This window comes from Saimiri boliviensis, chromosome 4 (assembly GCF_048565385.1).
Source record: "Saimiri boliviensis isolate mSaiBol1 chromosome 4, mSaiBol1.pri, whole genome shotgun sequence".
NCBI classification, from domain to species: Eukaryota; Metazoa; Chordata; class Mammalia; order Primates; family Cebidae; genus Saimiri; species Saimiri boliviensis.
In genome coordinates, this window is record NC_133452.1 from 17629173 (window position 1) to 17649518 (window position 20346).

A 20346-nucleotide genomic window follows, 5' to 3' on the forward strand; every position below is an offset into this window, starting at 1 on the left:
TTTGTTTAAAAAAAAAAAAAAAAAAAAAAAAAAAAAAAAAAAAAAAGCCTACAGCTTCCAGTATTCCCAGAGGGTCTCCCATCCAGGTACTAACCAGGCTGGACCCTGCTTACCTTCACAGGATCAAATGAGATCAGGTGTGCTCAGGGTGATATGGTTGTAGACCACCTTATTTTTATAAACAACAACTATCTTCTCATTTTGACAGTTTTCAGGGGAGTCATATCCAATGAGAATTTATTACATTGAGATGGAAGAGAAAATCCGATATATGTTTTCATTACTAATAATTTTATTTGTTAGTTTTGGTTTATGCTTCATTATTGTTTCCTTTCCTGAAACATATGCCATTATGAAATAATTAAAACAACATGGAAAAAGTCATTAAAATATATTTGGGTGACTAATCTAGTAAGTTTGAGTTGGCAAGAACATGTATTGCTTTTTTGTCATTGAGTTCATTGATTTGGTTTCAATGGTTGTGTGCGTGCCTCATTCATGGAGAATATTTTGGACGTTGGAGTAAGTAGGATTAACCAGCAGCACTAGTTTGAGGTCAGTATGTAGAAATAGGCTTTTCAGCAGCAATAGTCTGAGGTCAGTGTGTAGAAATATGCTTTTCTCTTGGTTCCAGCATCCATCTATGAATATTAATACGTTTATATAGTGAAACATAAAGTCCAATTGTAGGGAACTGGATACATGACACCAAATAATTTATTTTCTTTAATCATTACAGTCAGGGTCAATGCTGTGGACTAATTGACTTAATGAGAGAATATCAGAACCTGAAGTCAGCTGTATCTAAAGTCCTGGAAAATGCCACCAGTGTGATTGTAACCAGAACTACCATAAAAGATCAGGAGGATCTTAAATGGGCCTTTTCCAAGGTAAAATTTAAAGTGTATTTATGTTGGTATTCTACTTTAGTAGACTTGGTTTTTACTCATAAAGCAGTTCCCTGCGCAATTCTGTGCACACACAAATATGTTGGTATTCTGCTTTAGTAGATCTGGTTTTTACTCATAAAACAGTTCTCTGCACAATTCTTCTCAGTATACTTAGATGTGGATAATTCATGCTAAAGAGTTCAATGTTTTTCCCCCTAGGAATACTGACATTCTAGGACTCTAGCAATTCAAGAAAATGGTTTTATATCTATTCATATAGTTAATTAATGTCACTAATTTCTGCATAAGGTCATTATGAATTAAATTTCTTAGAGGCAAATGGTTTTAAACTCATGACTTATCAATGACTATTTTATTAATTAAGAAACCATTTATCCACAGCATGAAACTGCCAGGAACAAAATGAATTATAAACAGAACGACTTGGATAACTTTACCAGCAAAGGAAAACACTTGTTGTCTGAGCTGAAAAAAATTCACAGTAGTGATTTTAGCTTGATGAAAACAGATATGGAGAGCACCGTGGACAAATGGCTGGATGTAAGATTCTGCGAACCGTTTAAGTATTCACACTTCCCAATCAAGTTTTTGGACAAAGGGTTATTCAAGGATGTGAATTTCACTTTTTTTTTTTTTTTCTGAGGTGGGGTTTTGCTCTTGTTGCCCAGGCTGGAGGGCAATGGTGTGATCTCGGCTCACTGCAACCTCTGCCTCCCTTGTTCAAGAGATTCTCCTGCCTCAGGCCTCAAGTAACTGGGATTATAGGCATGTGCCACCGTGCCCAGCTAATTTTGTATTTTTAGTAGAGACAGGGTTTCTCCATATTGGTCAGGCTGGTATCGAACTCCCGACCTCAGGTGATCCGCCCGTCTTGGCCTCCCAAAGTGCTGGGATTACAGGTGTGAGCCACAGCACTGGCCGAATTTCACCTTTAACATTTAATACTAAATGCAAAATTATATTCTGAAGAAAAACAGTGCTCACATAAAGTTTAGAAATAGTAAAAAATTTATCTGCTTTGTTAAAACTTATTCTCAGGCTTTTGGAAATTTCACTTGACAGCCTCAGTCACAACAAATTATAACACTGAATGTTTTTCTTTCCCAAACTATGAAATCATAGATAAAAAAGAAGAATGTATAAATATTCCATAAAATATTAAACCATAATATATAATAATTCAAAATAATAAGGCTATAATTTTGCATTGGAAAACATTGCACTTGTAATTTACATGTTTGGGTTTGAGTTCTTGTTCCGTCACTTACTAGCTATGTGACCACAAAACAAGTCACTTGATTTTTCTGGAATGCTATGTATCAATCCATAAATATTTTACATTATCTTCCAACTAAAAAATTCAGTGATTCTGTTGCCCTCCATCTATCAAAATCTAGTTTCAGAAGTATAGTGGTTCCCTACTTAAGCTAAATTTACCAGTTAGATTTTGATACTTGTGTAATATAATCAAATAATTTGAGGACTGCAGAAAACCCTGTAAGTTTCCACTTTTAAAAGAACATTCTTTTCTTTTTTTTAGCATACTATATTTTTTTCATTTATAGCTTTTGGGATTTTAGTGCATAGCATTATGGGAAGAGTGATAAGCAATAATATTTTACTTGCAAAGTTGGTTGCTTTCATATGTATGACATTATAAATATGTTTGAATATAATTAATGCTAATTATACCTCAGCATTACAAATAAAAATACTTATTACTTGAAAAAACAAATACAACACTATTCTTTTTTTTTTTACTTTAGGTGCATAGTATATCTGGCATTTCTCCCCATGTTGTCCCTCCCCAACAAGTAAAATAAATAAATTTAAAAAATAAAAAGAATAGTGTTGTATTTGTTTTTCTTACTATATCTGGGAAAAATGCCAGATATAGTAAGAAAAAAACAAATAACACTGTTCTTGATGAACTTTGTCCTGTAGAAGTCAACCTCACAGTGAGTTATAGTAGATACCAATGGACCTGATGTTTATATCCCAGTTTACAAAGGAAAGGCAGTGTCTCAGAAATTCAAACTCTTCCAGTGACAGAAGAAATCTATGTAATGGTTAGCTTTTACATGAGTCAGGTACACTTGTTAGGTTATAATAATTTTTTTGAAACTGGTTTGTCAGTCAGAATATACTTTTCTGATAAAAGCTTTGGTATTTTTAGTACTTTGGTGGGGGGATGATCACCTTATGCCTCTGACTATGAGTACCATGGCTTCTGTTTCTCTCCTAGGTAGCAGAGAAACTTGAAGAAAACATGGACAGGCTGAGAGTAAGCCTGTCCATTTGGGATGATGTACTCTCAAGTAAAGATGAGATTGAGGGATGGTCAAACAACTCTGTTCCACAGATGGCAGAAAGCATCAGCAACCTGAGTAACCACCTGAGAGCTGAAGAACTGCTTAAAGAATTTGAGGTAAATTGACTGTGTTGACATATGGGAGTGGGTTGCATAATGTTGACCATAATATGAAAAAAAAAAAAAAAGATTCCTTCTTAAAACTTTATTTTTCTTTTTACTTTTATTTTTTGTTTTATTTTTGTGTATTTTTTTGAGGCAAAGTTTTGCTTTGTTGCCCAGACTGGAGTGCAGCGGTGCCATCTCAGCTCACCTCTTGGGTTCAAGCAATTCTTGTTCCTCAGCCTCCCGAGTAGCTGAGATTACAGGCCTGTGCCACCACGCCTGACTAATTTTTGTATTTGTATTAGAAATGGGATTTCACCATGTTGCTCACGATGGTCTTGAACTCCTGACCAGCTGATCTGCCTGCCTCAGCCTCCCAAAGGGCTGGGTGTGAGCCACTGCTCTGGGCCTTATTCTTCTTTTTAAAGATACAGAAGAGCATTGGAAAACTCTTAACTGTTTTTTGTTATTTAATTTGAACGGGTTATGAATAAGAGGATATTTTTGCATTTTAATCTATGTTTATTTAAGTCTCTAAAGCATTAGTAGAAAAGTGAAAGTCTATATTATAATCTATAATAGCTCCAATTCTTCAGAGAATATGGCATCTTTCTACTTAAAAAGTGAATTGGAAGTGTTTGTAATTTAGTAATATTTAATACCCATTTTTCCTTATTCAAGAAGATCCCCAACTGCTTACTGAGTACTTACCATGTGCTCTTACTATGCCAGATAGTGGGTTCTTCCACTTCCATTTCAAAAATGGAAGAAAACTGGAGACAGGAGGGTCACAAGCTTCCGCTTTAAAAGTCTCTGACCTTTTAAAGTTCTAGTCACCAATTGACTTTAAACTCTTTTTATTCCTATTTCTGGCAATCATTTGTTAATCGTTCTTCGAATTCTTAGTAAGCACCTAAGTTATGTCAGGTACTGTTTTAGACATGAAAATATAATAGAAAAACAGAAAGTCCTACCCTTATGGAATGTACATTATTTATATTACAATATATATTATATATAAACTATCAGGTAGTAATGGGCTATGATAGAAGTGGAGCAGGGTAAAGAGAAATAGAGTGAGGAGATAGTGACTTTGGTCCAGAAAAATATACATGAATGAAAATGAATTGTATTACCTAACTTGTCTTTGATCCATAGAACAGTCTAAATATTTTATTATTTAATTCCCATCTCTGAGGGCAATCAGAAGGAGAAGAAATTATCCAGACCAAAAGCACAGGCAGGGGTGATGGACATTTCAGTGTCTTCAGCTGTTATTGCTGGTGCTAAACTAACATTACAGCTCCAGAGTGGCCTGTGCTGGATCCAGCTTACACCAGCTTGCAAAAGTCAATCGTTAAATGTTCAGGAATTTTTGCAAGCCAGTGTTAAAAACAACCATTATTAAAAAAATTTGTAAATAAATGTAAAACTAAATAAATTCCATTAAATACAAAGGTAATGACTATTGAAGGCGTATTTACCTAGGCCTTTGAGTTATTGACATCTATTATATCATGGTTGAAATATTTTAGAGCGATGTACTGCTGTGTATGTCTTCAACTCCGTGTGCTGTGACATCATGTGGTAGCTTCCCATGGTGGTAAATACTATAAATCAGGGCTTTTTGGGTGGTGGAGGGGAGAGGGAGTTGTTAAACTAACCAACTACTATTGAGCACAGAAATCCAATGGTTCAATATGCTTCTGACCCACATTCGATATGAACAGGTTCAGTTACTCACAAAGATGGGTTGTATCTGTTGCCCACTGTCCCTGTGACACACTAGCTAATAAAATCAGTGAATCAGATTCAGTCCAGTGCCCAAAAAGCAATTCCTGCTGCAGAGTTTAGTGAGTGTAGATAAGTAGGGAGATTGATTCCTCAGTTGCCTGGCCAGCTTCTGGAGAAAGCCAGAAGGCCTGACAGCTCATCATGTCTTCCAGTGAGGAAATTCCTTTCTGAATTGAAGGCATCAGGAGGTTTGCTAGTGTCCTCAAAGCACAAAAATATCATTTTTGAGAGGAATAGTTTAGTAAATGCTCCTTTGTATCCTCAAATAACTAATGAAGTTTACAGGCATCTCGTTTCTTTAATGATACTTACTTGATTGTTCTTTCCTCTTCTTTATGTTAGTGTTGGTGAAAAAAAAAAGGCAAAATATTATGTCAGTTTCTTAATTAACCTGGTTCTGCTTTAATATCCTTTAAATTTTTATTTTTAATTTAATTTTATTTTTTGAGATGGAGTTGCTCTCTTGTTGCCCAGGCTGGAGTGCAATGGTGCAATCTTGGCTCACTGCAACCTCCACCACCCTGAGTTCAAGCAATTCTCCTGCCTCGGCCTCCCGAGTAGCTGGGATTACAGGCACTCGCCACCACGCCCAGCTAATTTTTGTATTTTTAGTAGAGATGGGGTTTCACCATGTTGGCCAGGCTAGTCTCAAATTCCTGACCTCGGGTGATCCACGGACCTTGGCCTCCCGAAGTGCTGGGATTGACAGGCGTGAGCCACCGAAACTGGCCTAAATTTTTCTTTGGAATGTTTCTTTCGTATTACACGTAGTCTACAGTAATTAGTCTCTCCTGACGTGTATTTGCTTTGAATGTGTCTTCAAGAGTTTCATGCGGCCATAGTAACCAGTAATATTAAAGTTAATGAATAAATAACAGTTAGCCTATTGAAAATCCCCACTGACTCGAGACTTTGGGTAAGCGTTTAATTTTTTTCCAGGAGCTTTTCTTCCTAATAAAAAGGAGTGGAGAGAAACAAAATTCTACACACTCCTTCACATTCCAAGTAAACGTTAATTGTAACATTTTTCACCTTTGTACATTATGACAGCCCTCATAAAAATGAAACAGATTTCTTTTTTACACTGGCTGGATATTTTGACAAAGTTAGCTCTTGAAATTTTTACACTGGTTGGGGTATTTTGACAAAGTTAGCTCTTGAAATTATTAAATGCCGAATATAGCATGTCAGTGTTTTTGATTAGCTGTGCTTCTTCCCTTTTGGCAGGCTGAAGTTAAAAACAAAGCACTGAGATTGGAAGAACTGCATTCCAAAGTTAATGATCTTAAAAAATTAACTAAAAATCCAGAAACACCGCCAGACCTTCGGGTAAGCATTTGTAATAACTACCATAACCTAGACTTTCTCTCTCTCTCTCTCTCTTTCTTTCTCTCTCTGTCTCTATCTCTGTCTCTCTCTCTCTCACTATATATATGTATATAAATAAATATATATTTATACATGGAATATATTTATATTTATATATTTATAAATATATATTTATAAATTTATAAATGTATAATCTCTATAGGTATGCTTATTTATATATTTCTCTCTATATATGGAGATATAAGATCCACATGTTTGCTTGGAATTATGGTAATGATAACAATGAGGATGTATAAAGGATATATATATAGAGAGAGAGAGAAATATATATATTTATTTATATATTTATAAATATATATTTATAAATATATAAATAAATTTATAAATGTATAGATTTATATGTATAAATTAAATAAATAAATTTATAAATATATATTAAATTATATATTAATAAATATATATTATATATTTATGTATAATAAATATATATTATATATTTATGTATAATAAATATATATTATATATTTATGTATAATAAATATATAATATATATTTATGTATAATAAATATATATTATATATTTATTATAATAAATATATATTATATATTTATTATAATAAATATATAATATATGTATAATAAATATATAATATATGTATAATAAATATATAATATATATGTATAATAAATATATAATATATATGTATAATAAATATATAATATATATTTATGTATAATAAATATATATTATATATGTATAATATATATTTCTCTCTCTCTCATGTATATATATATATATATATATATATATATATATATATCCTTTATACGTCCTCATTGTTACCATCACCCTAATTCCAAGCAAACATGGATCTTATCAGACACGGTGGTCAAAATATTAATATCTTTTAGTATTCCTTGGGCCACTATTAATAGCATATTTCCACCTTGAATATTATAATAAGGATAGTTCTTTTTTATTCCTGCTGAAATTCAGAAACATTGTTAGCCAAGTTGCCTCATGGACCATTTCATGTCTAGACAGGAACAGAAACCCCTACTTTTTTTGTTGTTTTTGTTGTTGGTTGGTTATTTATTGAAACGGGGTCTCACTCTGTCACAATCTCAGAGTGCAGTCATGCAGTCTCAGCTCACTGCAACCTCTGCCTTCCAAGCTCAAGTGATCCTCCCACCTCAGCTTCCCTGGGAGCTGGGTCTCTAGGTGTACACCAGCATGCCAGGCTAATTTTTTGTATTTTTTGTAGGCAGGCAGTTTCACCATGTTGCCAAGGCTGGTCTTGAACTCCCAAGCTCATGCAATCTGCCTGCGTCAGCCTCCCAAAGTGCTGGTATTACAGCTGTGAGCCACCGCACCTGGCCTAGAAACCCCTCTTATGAATGTTGATGTTCTTCCTGATATTTTCCTAATGCTGTTACTCAAGAACTGAGTTTAGAGGGATCACCACTGTAAACCTCCCTTCACGGCCCTTCAGATGGCACAATTCCATGGGAACCATGAAGCAGGCCAGGGTAAATCATCACTGGTCAAAAGGCCTGTGCTACCTCAGTGCCCAAGCCTTGGAAGCATCCAGCGTGGTGGGTCTCTTTCGGCTGCCAGCCCCACTGGCTCCAGGCTCAGGATTCAACTGCATCCCTTTAGCTTCTGTATTTGTTGCTACTTTGGTCAATTTTCTCTACATTTTCTTTGTTCTTCTTCTTGTGTCGTCTTTGATTTACTCCTTTGGGCCAAGCAATCAATCTAGTTGATAGAGTTATGGTTTTGCTCTGACCTGAGACTGCTTGTTCATCAGTATTATTGGGGATGATATACATGCACAGGAATGCTAGAAGTTTCACGTGAAGTAAGAAGACACAAAGGAGGTGCTATTCATATACAGAAAGAAAAAAGAGTCCTTATGCATGCAAACCTGTGTTGGGGATATCAATGGGTAACAAATGGACTTTTGCAGAGTTGAGGCAGGATCTTCACAGAGTTACTGGTGTACTCTAGTCTTCTCTTCCTTCCTTTCTCTCTCTCTCCTTCTCTCTCTCATACACACGTGTGCACACACGCACACACACACACACCCCTATGATTACTCAAGGACGAGGTGAGGGAGTGGCTTACCTTACCTCAAGGCAGAAGGGTTCCAGCAGTGCCACCTAGAGAACAGGACATTTGTCCCCTGCATTTGGCAGGCATGGGAGTCTGATCTCTAACCCCTCAAGAATCCTCAGGTGACATCCAGGCTGGTTAACTGCTGGTACATTTGCCAAGAGATAAATGATGGCTTGTGGGGGACCTGCAACCACAAGTTAGGTGGAGATGAATGCCAGATTGTGACTTGGCCCAAATATGAACCATGAGAGGAAAGGAAAGGAAGAGGTCACCATGTGAGGATGTTATAGGTAGTCTGAGAAGGCTATCTGGAGGATGAACAGACCTTAGCAACGAGAAGTTAAAGAAAGGCCTACAGGCTGAGAAATGAGAAAGTAAATAGCCAAAGGACAGTGCACTATCACATCTAGGAAACCTCAGTAGGAAGTCCAAGCATGAGAAAAGTCAGAAAACCCCATAGACCAAGTCCTATGGGAGAAGGAATGAATGTGAAACCTTATCAGGCCTAGAGCTCACAGATGCCCATCCAGTGAGTCAGAACCCCTCACCTGCCTCCTGCCAGTCCAAGTCTACAGGAGAAGGAACCTTACACAGGGTGGCAGAATAGAAATAAAACAAAGGAAGAAAAAGAGACATTTGCTCTCTTTCACACTGTGGGGCTCCTGCTCCCAACAGATCTGAGAAGGGGGTAAGAATAAAAGCCTTCAATGTAAGTCCAAAGTTTATATTACCAAATAGGCCAGGATGTCTGAATTGTGGAATTGAGACTGTTTTTCAATGTATAGTGACTATACATCCTTTTACTAACTAGCGGGCCATAGAGGCCGACCCTCCTGAGCTATATCATCCAGGGAGAAGAGAACTAGTTCTACTGAATATTTTAAAGGGACAGCGAAGACAAAAGTAAAACTGCTTTATGACAAAATCCTATAGTGATGTTTGTCCCAGATAGTGTTATATCTGAGAAGAAAATGAGTGTTTCCAGGGAGAATCAAGAGCAGGTTTCTGGTTATCCCAGGGGAGTTCTGGGTAGGTCTAGCTCTGCTTTGAGAATGCCATCTCACATATTCCCTGGAACCTCAGTTAGAGCTGCCACTCTCACCTCCATTGTTAACATAATCCGTACTCTTTCCATTTGCCCATCACTTTATATTTTTGGCAACTGTGTTCTTTGATTTTCCTTCTTGGAAAGGCATATTAACATCGGAGCTGGCTTCCATGATGAGACTTACGTGGTATTGGCAATTAAGCCGCACATGAACAGAATTTCTACCGAATGAGTATGCTTCTGGTCTTCTTAGATTTTAATGAAATCTTGCTTTATATTTAGTTTATAGAAGCAGATTTAAGGCAGAAACTGGAGCATGCCAAAGAAATAACTGAAGTAGCAAAAGGAACCTTGAAGGATTTCACTGCTCAAAGTACACAAGTGGAGAAATTTATTAATGATGTAACAGCATGGCTCGCAAAAGTGGAAGAATCGTTGACGAACTGTGCCCAAACTGAGACTTGCGAAGGACTGAAAAAAGTCAAGGTAGGTAATAAAGTATCGATAAGTGCTTCCATTCAAATGGTGATAGTAGTTCTCCTGTTTTGTGTTAACTATAATAAAAAATATAACCTCTGCTCTCAGTTACCCATATGAACATCAGACCAACTTATTTATGACATTGAACACAGCAAAGTAAGCAAAGAACTGAATGCAGGTGTTCAGAAATCAAAAATGAATACCTTGAAAAGAGAAAGCATGTGTTGCTGTAGCGCTTGCTCATAGTCTATGCTTGTTCAAAGTGTTTTTTTTCTTTTTGGTAAAAGGTTGAAGCCTGTGGAAGAATTATTTGACTTCCACAAATTTTCAAACTTGAGTATTCTATAGATTGTATCACTTATTTGTATTTGTTGGTCACTATGACTGCTTTCATCCAGAGAATGTATATTTCTTGAAAAGAAGAAGTTGAGAAAACATTTCCTTTCCATGTTTTCTATTTTTTTTTATTATTTTTTGAGACAGAGTCTTGCTCTGTCACCCAGGCTAGAGTGCAGCGGCACAATCTGGACTCACTGCAACCTCCCCTCCCAGCTTCAAGTGATTCTCCTACCGAAGCCTCCCCAGTAGCTGGGGTTACAGGTGCCCACCGTCACACCCAGCTAAAGTTTTGTATTTTTAGTAGAGATGAGGTTTCACCATGTTGACTACGCTGGTCAAACTCCTGACCTCAAGTGATCCACTGGCCTCAGCCTCCCAAAGTGTTGGGATTATAGGTGTGAGCCACCACACCCGGCCTATTTTCATGTTTTCTAGCCATATTAATAGAAAATGTTCCTAATCAGCTATCTGTAAAGGACATGCATTGAGTTGACTTTTCAACAAATGCAATTTGTTCTCTTTTAGCGTATTTCCTTACTGTACTCAAAACTAAGGTTGCTTTTTTTTAATTAACTACTGGCGCTTTGGGTGGGCCTTTGACTCTGAACCAAAGTTCAAGTGACCCACTGAAGAATGTGAACTGTGATTGTCTCTAATCAATTGACTAAACACAAAATCACGGACTGAAATCTCTAAGGACCTGTTTAGTTTGCTTGAAATGCTATACTGTGCCTCTCCTTCTAACCACTTCCCAATAGCTGTTTATTCCCAAGGAGAACTGGGCAAAAGTCTGAAAGAATCAATAGAGATCTAGTACAAATACTCAAAGACTTGCAGCAAAACATTTACACCATGGAGCGGATTCAACAATGTCAATTTTAGATTGTAAGAAGTACCATAGTGGAGTAAATGGAATATTTCTCTCAAGTTATGAATATCCTTCATAATATACTGTTATTCTGTAGGATATACAAAAAGAACTTCAGAGTCAACAAAGCAACATCAGCTCTACCCAAGAAAATCTCAATAGCCTGTGCCGCAAGTACCACTCAGCAGAGTTGGAGAGCCTGGGCCGTGCAATGACTGGTCTGATAAAAAAACACGAAGCTGTGAGCCAGTTGTGCTCCAAAACCCAGGCCAGCCTGCAGGACTCTCTGGAAAAACACTTTAGTGGTGAGTTCTGAGGGGCCCTAGCGTGAGTAGTTTGTTTTCCGAGAAAGAATCCAAACCAAATGCTGCCTAGAAACTGCCAGCAAAAGTTTGAGGAAACTTTCCAGAAGAGTATCATTTCAAATTCATTTGTGCTTTGAGATTTGAGTGAGAGAAGTGCTGTGCTCGGGGCTCTCACAGAGGGCAGAATTTTTCCTCTTTCTTTTTCTTTTTTTTCTCAAGAAAGCAAGAGTCCACCATTTTGATGCTTCTGAATTTCATCTGCATTTTCTACATATAGCTCATGTGGGTGGAAAATTGCTTCCACTTTTCAAGTGGCCAGCAGTCACTATTCAAACAACTGTTGAAATTTTTTACACTATGATGAAGGGACACAATCGACTTGGACCTTAGTAGAAGCCATGCAACAGGGGCAGCCATGTGGTCCAGGAAATTGCCGGTCCTGTGGCCCTGCCTCTGCTCCCCCTACAGCTGTGCCTGACATGGATCCATCATACCTCCCCAGGTCAATTTAGAAAGAGGAGGTCCTTCCTCCTTGTGCCATCAAAATGACTTTAAATGGAGTATTTCTCCATTTAAATGTCCCTGGAGCATTTCTCTCCTTGCACTTTTACATATTCAGGCAAATAATTATTTTTCTTTACCAAAAGAAAAAACACAATAGGAAATTAGATGACCTAGGAATGTACATTTCTTTTTAGTCTTTCCTCTGAGATAACTTTTCAATTCTGCCATGAACATTCATGGCTGTAGATCATTACTGTATTACTTTATATATTATCATTTTCTTTCTGGAATAGTTTGTAAGGCAAGAGGAGATAGGCTGAAGGCCAGAAATAATTCATTGTGGTAATCTTGGGAGCTCATTCAGTGTTTTGGATTTGCTCCTGTTTTTTTTTTTTTTTCTTTCAAAAGAGTCTATGCAGGAATTCCGCGAATGGTTTTTGGGAGCAAAGTCAGCAGCAAAAGAATCATCAGATCGCACTGGTGACAGCAAGGTTCTAGAAGCAAAGCTCCAAGATCTTCAGGTATAGAAGCTGACATTCTTTTTCCTCCTCCCCAAACTGCACTCAAGTACCTGAAGCCAGACCTAACTTATCTCATTTCCCAAACTTTATTTGAGCCAATCTTTTCCTCTTTCCTAACAGAATTAGGGTTATTGAGTCAGAGGATATAGATAACATGATAAGTATGTTGAAAAAATAAGTTGGGGCTAGAGAATTTCCAGATCCCTTTCTTCTCTCTTTTTAGCCTATTGACCATTCTTTGGAATTTATTCTAAACTAAACCTAGTTTTAACTTTATAACAATAAGAGTATAATAATTGTATCTCCGTTTTATGACTGTTATGGAGGAGTTTTAAAAAGAAGAAGACATGGTTTCTGTTTGTGTGTTTTAGTATCTTATGGTCTATATTTAGAGATAGGATATATTCAAAGTAAAGCAATAGATATTACAGGTTTTATAGGTTTTACTGACTGAAACTATATGAACTCAGGAAGGAGAAAGCCATGGTGAAGCAGAGTTAAGAAATGATTTACAGAAGAATAGGCCCAAGTTAGGTTTTGGCCAAGCTTTTCAAGCGGCTAATCCAAGTAAAGCACTATGTTAAGTATTGTAAAAAGAAATATTTCTATTTTTTTGAGATGGAGTCTCTGTCGCCCAGGCTAGAGGAGTGCAGTGGCATGATTTCAGCTGACTGCAACCTCTGCCTCCTAGGTTCAAGTGATTCCCCTGCCTCAGCCTCCTGAGAAGCTGGAATTACAGGCATGTGCCACCATGCCCAGCTAATTTTTGTATTTTTAGTAGAGACGAGGTTTCACCATGTAGGCCAGGCAGGTCTCGAACTCCTGACCTCCGATGATCCACCCACCTCAGCTTCCCAAAGTTCTGGTTACAGACATAAGCCACCATGCCCAGCCAAAAGAAACCATTTTTAAAAACTAACAAGAACTACGAGGATTTCGTGGCCTAATGCGGATAAAAATGATGTTGATAATCCATTAGATTAGAAGTTATGGTAGAAAGATTGTTATAGTAAAGGAAACTGGTTTTGCAGGAGGTATGGAGAATTCAGATGTAGAATGATCTCCTTTCAAGCTTGAGATGTGGCAAACTCCTCAAATAAATGTTTGAGTAACAGTTGGGACGCCACTCTAGGGCTCTTGGGAGAGGCAGGGCTAGCCCTGGATTCTGGAATTCTTTTGCTTTGTTGAAGCCCTTCCCAATGGCCGGGCATGGTGGCTCAAGCCTGTAATCCCAGCACTTTGGGAGGCCGAGGCGGGTGGATCACGAGGTCAAGAGATCGAGACCATCCTGGTCAACATGGTGAAACCCCGTCTCTACTAAAAATACAAAACATTAGCTGGGCATGGTGGCGCGTGTCTGTAATCCCAGCTACTCAGGAGGCTGAGGCAGGAGAATTGCCTGAACCCAGGAGGCGGAGGTTACGGTGAGCCGAGATTGCGCCATTGCACTCCAGCCTGGGTAACAAGAGCGAAACTCCGTCTCAAAAAAAAAAAAAAAGAAGAAGCCCTTCCCAAGCATGAGTTTTCCAAGAAAGAGATGCAGACCAGTAAAAGAAAGGACCTGAGGATTTTGTATGCATGGTGGATCAGGGGAGGGCCTGGAGGTAGCTAACTAGTTAGAGGATCTCGCATGAACCCTGAGACGTGGTGGAACCCGGACGACGCTGAGACAGTGAGAATGGGGAGAGACTGAGAACAAGACCTTGGTGAGAATGTCCTTGATTCCAGCTCCACCTTGTTCACGCCTCGTCCTCAGTGGTTCCAGTGACTAGCTGACACCATTCTCAATCAGGAGCCTTGGCTAGATCCAATTGTATGCATAATTTTTACTCTGGCCTTGTTAAGCTTTTTTCCTCTGGACTCTGTTTTTCTTCTCCTGCTTTACTACGTCAGCTCACAATTGTAATGAATAGTTCCATGCACCTTTTATCTCGACCTGAGGTAGGTAATACCTTTATTTCCTGAAACAGAGCGTTTTGGACTCAGTCAGTGATGGGCAGAGCAAACTTGATGCAGTGACTCAAGAAGGACAAACTTTGTATGCGCATTTGTCTAAACAAATTGTCAGTAGCATTCAGGAACAAATCACAAAGGCCAATGAAGAGTTTCAAGCATTTCTGAAACAATGCCTTAAAGATAAACAGGCTCTTCAAGACTGTGCTTCAGAACTTGGCAGGTAGGTTATTTTAATAAATACAGATTTCATCATATACCAAGTGTGTTGTGTTTTTAAAGGCTTAGAGAAAAGAGTCATGTGAATAAATAAATAATATTTGAAACTGAGTTTAAATTATGATAAGCTTTGATTATAAGTACAAGTTGATACGAGGACAATCAATTTTTCAGGCTCTGAAGTTATCACTTGGTTTTTTTAGTATAAAGAAAACAAGTAAGCTACATTTACTAGTCATTGAAAATTATATAAATGCATATAATTTTTGCTTATTTGGTCAACCCAATATGTAAAGCTCTGACACTTCTGTCTTTAGATTATCCAAGGCCTTTCCTTGTGTCCACTTTATCTGCGATAGAGTCATAGCAGAAAACAACTATTGAATTCTGTGGATCTAGATTCCAGTAAGAAATATATGTCATTATGGTAAATGTACAATTAGAAGGGGAGAAAAAGCCACTTATGACTAGGGTGAAAAAAGATGTCAACATAATCAAATTGCCTTTCTGATGGCAGAATAATTTGCCTGACTCTTGTCCAGCTTTCTTGGAGAGCTTACATTGTTTCCAAAACTTAGAGCTCTTGACCTATGTTTAAAAATCCCTTAAGAAACAAAGACACAGAGGCCACTTCTCCCTCTCTTCCCAGGGCTTCAACTGCCCTACTTATTCACTGGCCCCGACTCAAGGGTCTTTGTAGTAGGTCACAAAATTAAGTGTACATTGGCATGAGAATCTTATCTTGTTGGCAATTACCAGCTATGAAATCAATTCATATCCACTGGCCCCAATTCAGGAGTTTTTGTAGTAAAACACAAAACTAAGCGTACAACTTGACATGGCAATGTGATCTTTTTGGCAGTTTCCAGCTATGAAATCAATTCAACTAGATGAGATGATTCTTTTCCTGCTTGGATCTCAAAAGAAATTGTCATGACTGTCACTTTGTTACTAAAATAACTGATAATTTGGATGGGTTAATTGTTGATTTGTTTTGTTTTCATAACTTGAAAATTCATGAATTCTTAACTGCCATTTAAAAGGGATTGTGACCTCAGCTATTAAAATCAATTTATTCTAACAAGCATGTAAGAATTTCTCTAAGGCATTTTGTTTTCCCTAGCTTTGAAGATCAGCACAGAAAACTGAACTCATGGATCCGTGAAATGGAAGAAAGGCTAAATACAGAAAACTTGGGAGAGAGTAAACAGCACATTCCAGAGAAGAAAAACGAAGTTCATAAAGTTGAAATGTTTCTTGGAGAACTGCTGGCGGCAAGGTATGTCCAGAAATGGAACAGGTCCTTTACCTCTTACCATGATTTAGGTTGTTCGGCTTGGTTTCGATTGGTTGGTTAGTTGGTTTGTGCCTGTCCCTGAATGTCAGGAATACAAATGATCATGCTGGTCTTTGCAGCAGCGCAGCGTTTTGGTGAGAGTGCAGGATGGAAGTAAGACGTTCATCTGCATTCCAGATCCACCTTCCATTTGTTCGAGATATTGGCAGGTCACTTATCTCCTGTCACTCTTGATTTTGGCCTTTAAACATTATGTTAATAATACTGTACTTTCCTCTCTGGGGTTATTTTGAAGATTAATTAACATAATGTGAAGCTGATATGAAGGAAAGAAAACCACACATTCACAGTGACTATAAAGATTAAAAAAGGCCGGGCGCGGTGGCTCAAGCCTGTAATCCCAGCACTTTGGGAGGCCGAGGCGGGTGGATCACAAGGTCAAGAGATCGAGACCATCCTGGTCAACTTGGTGAAACCCCGTCTCTACTAAAAATACAAAAAATTAGCTGGGCATGGTGGCGCGTGCCTATAATCCCAGCTACTCAGGAGGCTGAGGCAGGAGAATTGCCTGAACCCAGGAGTCGGAGGTTGCGGTGAGCCGAGATCGCGCCATTGCACTCCAGCCTGGGTAACAAGAATGAAACTCCGTCTCAAAAGAAAAAAAAAAAAAAAAAAAAGATTAAAAAAATGAGTGCTGTAGATCTCAATTTCCATATGTTATTCATATATTTTAGCCTCCAGTTCCATTTCCCACCCATCCATTCTTGTAACCTTAATAAGGTGAAAGGTATGGTCGAGTCTGACTTTCTTTGTGGTTTTATGTTCCTCCTTGCTTTTCTAATAACTGCAACTTTTTTTTTTTTTTTTTTTTTTTTTTTTTTTTTTGCATTGGTAAGCATGCAATCTTTCTTGCAGTTTCACTCTCTGAAATTCCGGGACCAGTTGCTTGGAGACCTTACGTGTGCTTGTTTCTGGGGTCTTTCCCTCCAGCCTGTCCACTTCTGCAGGCAATCCTAACACACCGTTCTGGTCACTCAGGTTCTCCACTGGGCCACCTGACCTCTCTCACTGGCTTGCTGCTTGCTCATCCTAGTCTTCTAGATTTTTTTCACCATTATATTTTCTCTATTTCCAATATTTTAAGGAGATCCCCTGTACAAAACTACCTCAGCTTAAGACTCATGGATTTTTTATCATGCATTAAGCAATTCATCTCATAGTAAGAAGGGATATCTCGTCTTGAATTATTATTTAACTGATATCATTGCTTAAGCCACCTTCTTGTCTCACCACAGATTACAAGTTTTTTTATTTCATTTTATTTTATTAGTTCCAGGGTGCACGTGCAGGATGTGCAATTTGTTACAGAGTAGGTGTCTTGTTGTATAACTCTGTATATATCAGGGTGGTCCACAGGATATATTTCCATAGTAGCCACTCCAAAAAAAAAATTGAAACATTCAATTTTCATGAGATATTTGCTTTCTATTCTTTTTCTAGTAGACACAACAGTTTATGTTAAGACATCCCTATGATTCCGTCTGGTATCCTGGGCTTTTCCCAGTAAATGTGTGGATAAGAATTCAGAACTCTGCAGGGCAGGCACAGTGGTTCATGCCTGTAATCCCAGCATTTTGGGAGGCCGAGGCAGGTAAATCACCTGGTCGGGAGTTCAAGACCAATCTGACCAACATGGAAAAACCCCATATCTACAAAAAATACAAAATTAGCTGAGCATGGTGGCACATGTCTGTAATCCCAGCTCCTCGGGAGGCTGAGGCAGGAGGATCACTTGAACCTGGGAGGCGGAGGTTGCAGTGAGCTGAGATCACACCATTGCACTCCAGCCTGGGCAATAAGAGTAAAACTCTGTCTCAAAAAAAAAAAAAAAAAAAAAAAAGAATTCAGAACTCTGTAAAATAGGATAAAACCAACCAAGCCACATGGTGGTTACGTTTTTCCCTTGATCGAATTAACATGGCCCCAAACTTAAATAAGCTCAATACCCAAGTTATAACAAGTAAACTCAGAAGCGCTCCTACAACGGTTTTTCGAAAGAACATTTTTTTCCCCACCCAGTCTCTGCACAGTATTGCATTGGGTCTTGGGAAAATAAGATGAGTATAATGTCCCTAGCCTTTAGAAAGTGAAACCCTTATGGATTGAAATAGTTGGTATATGAGTTGATAGAGCAAGACAAGCAGAGGGCACAAAGAGATCCTTCACTCTCCACCCACCCTGAGTTGGCGTGGATGCTCTTGGGATTGTGATGGCTGTGCTGAGCTTTGAACAAGCAACTAAGAATGCAGCAGTGCTGAGCAGAAGGGTTTTCATGAAGGAGGAATCTCCATGTAGCTACAAGACAGCAAAGATTTTGAAAATTTCAGGGAGTTTTCATCATCTGACAATTAAATAGGAGTGGAGAGATGCTACAGAGAAGCCTGGAGAGGCAGCTGGGCCCATTTTCTGAATTGAATTTCTGAAAATACAGTAAGTAGTAATACAGTAGGCTCCACCACTGCTATTTGGATGCAGGCACAGCACAGACTGAATGGTATCCCCCAATGGGTACTGACAACATTAAGAGATATCATAAGAGAATGAAAAGCCAGGCCAGTTCCCAGCATCTTTATTTAAAAGGCATGTCAGCTATGAGCCTGTGTCTGGTTACTGCTCCAATATCAACAATCATTTGTTGCTCCCCTGCACTTCAGAATGTCAGAACTAATTTTCTTTCCTTTTTTTCAGAGAGTCTCTTGATAAGCTTTCCCAGAGAGGGCAGCTTCTGAGTGAGGAAGGCCATGGTGCTGGGCAGGAGGGCCGCCTGTGTTCCCAGCTCCTCACAAGCCACCAGAACCTACTTAGAATGACCAAAGAGAAACTCCGGAGCTGCCAGGTAGCCCTGCAGGAGCATGAAGCCCTGGAGGAAGCACTGAAGAGCATGTGGTCCTGGGTGAAGGCAATTCAGGAAAGACTGGCCTGTGCAGAGAGCACTCTTGGGAGCAAAGACACCTTGGAGAAACGGCTGTCACAAATACAGGTACGTGCGACACCAGCCAGATACTGACAACTGCTGAACGCTCATTTGATTAGATTCACAGGAGCTCATCTTGTGTCCTAATTGTTCTGTAAGACTCTAAATGAGGATTGTGTGGGCAAAATGGAGAAATTGGGCAAAAGGGATATGGAAGTAACACTTTTCCCCTTTGTAAAGAAACATTTTTGTTTTAATAGTTTTAAATAATTTTAAATTTGATTTAGTAAATATTCAGCAAGTGTTATTGAATATCTACTCTGCTCCAAGCGCTCTGCAAGTTGCTGGGAATATAGAGATAAAAATTAGGCCTTGTTTTCTAGGAGTTCAGTCTAGGGGAAGACACCAACCTGTCAATTGTTACTTTCAATACAGAGCATGTGTAGAGGCCATGATTGAAGACATCAAGGATATGTTGAAAGCGCAGAGGAGGTCACCAACCCAGACGATAGTCAGTGAAGGTGACCTTGAAAGAGAGAAATTAGCCAGGCAATTAGTGTAGGGGACTGTTGGAGTTTAGACAGGGTTGTCTTCATTTTCAAAAGAATTTATTTCAACGCTTTGAAACTGAAGTCAATACAATTATACTTTCTAGGTTAGTGGCCAAAAGTTTTCTAAGAATTTATGTTGGAATTAATCTTTGACTCCTAGACTCCCAGAAACCTAATTTTAAGTATATTGCAATAGGACCCAGAGTTTGTTTTTTCATTTTAAGGTAAGTAAAGTATTCCTACCTCAATTCTTAAGGAAAACATTACCATTTTTTTCTAAATAGAAGAAATTTTTTACATTCCTACTGATGAGTATTCTTTCTCCCTTTCCAGGATATTCTCCTGATGAAAGGTGAAGGGGATGTTAAGTTGAATATGGCCATTGGCAAAGGGGAACAGGCCTTGAGAAGCAGCAACAAAGAAGGTCAGAGGGTGATTCAGACACAGCTAGAGACCCTTAAAGAAGTGTGGGCTGACATCATGAGCTCCTCCGTCCATGCTCAGAGGTACAGAACCTATTTTTAGTGTTTGTTTGCCTAAGTCCAATGCAGTGACTTCGTAAAATGGTGGAGCAGTGCTGAGGTCCCCTGGGTTAGAATTCCCAAGTATGTTACTTTAGCTGGTTGTATGGATGCCTGTCTTTGTCTAAGTTGTGTTTTCCACAGGGTGATGACGGGTTTTTTTGCTTGTTAGCTTGCTCTGTTTCTGTGTTCTTGTT

General features: G+C 38.4%; 1 protein-coding gene and 1 pseudogene across 23 annotated transcripts in view; one reads left to right on the forward strand and one right to left on the reverse strand.

Moving 5' to 3' along the window:
• The window catches only part of SYNE1 (spectrin repeat containing nuclear envelope protein 1), a 518258-nt gene that overhangs the window by 214274 nt on the left and 283638 nt on the right, over window positions 1–20346 (forward strand). For all 23 annotated transcript variants that reach the window (XM_074397242.1, XM_074397246.1, XM_074397241.1 and 20 more), the window contains 11 exons: window positions 740–890; window positions 1293–1451; window positions 3157–3339; window positions 6349–6450; window positions 9900–10103; window positions 11402–11609; window positions 12522–12634; window positions 14605–14810; window positions 15930–16085; window positions 18852–19143; window positions 19962–20134. In XM_074397242.1, coding sequence (XP_074253343.1) covers window positions 740–890; window positions 1293–1451; window positions 3157–3339; window positions 6349–6450; window positions 9900–10103; window positions 11402–11609; window positions 12522–12634; window positions 14605–14810; window positions 15930–16085; window positions 18852–19143; window positions 19962–20134 — 1947 coding nt within the window. The remainder of the gene's footprint in view (window positions 1–739; window positions 891–1292; window positions 1452–3156; window positions 3340–6348; window positions 6451–9899; window positions 10104–11401; window positions 11610–12521; window positions 12635–14604; window positions 14811–15929; window positions 16086–18851; window positions 19144–19961; window positions 20135–20346) is intronic.
• On the reverse strand, window positions 46–165 carry LOC120363386 (5S ribosomal RNA; annotated as a pseudogene).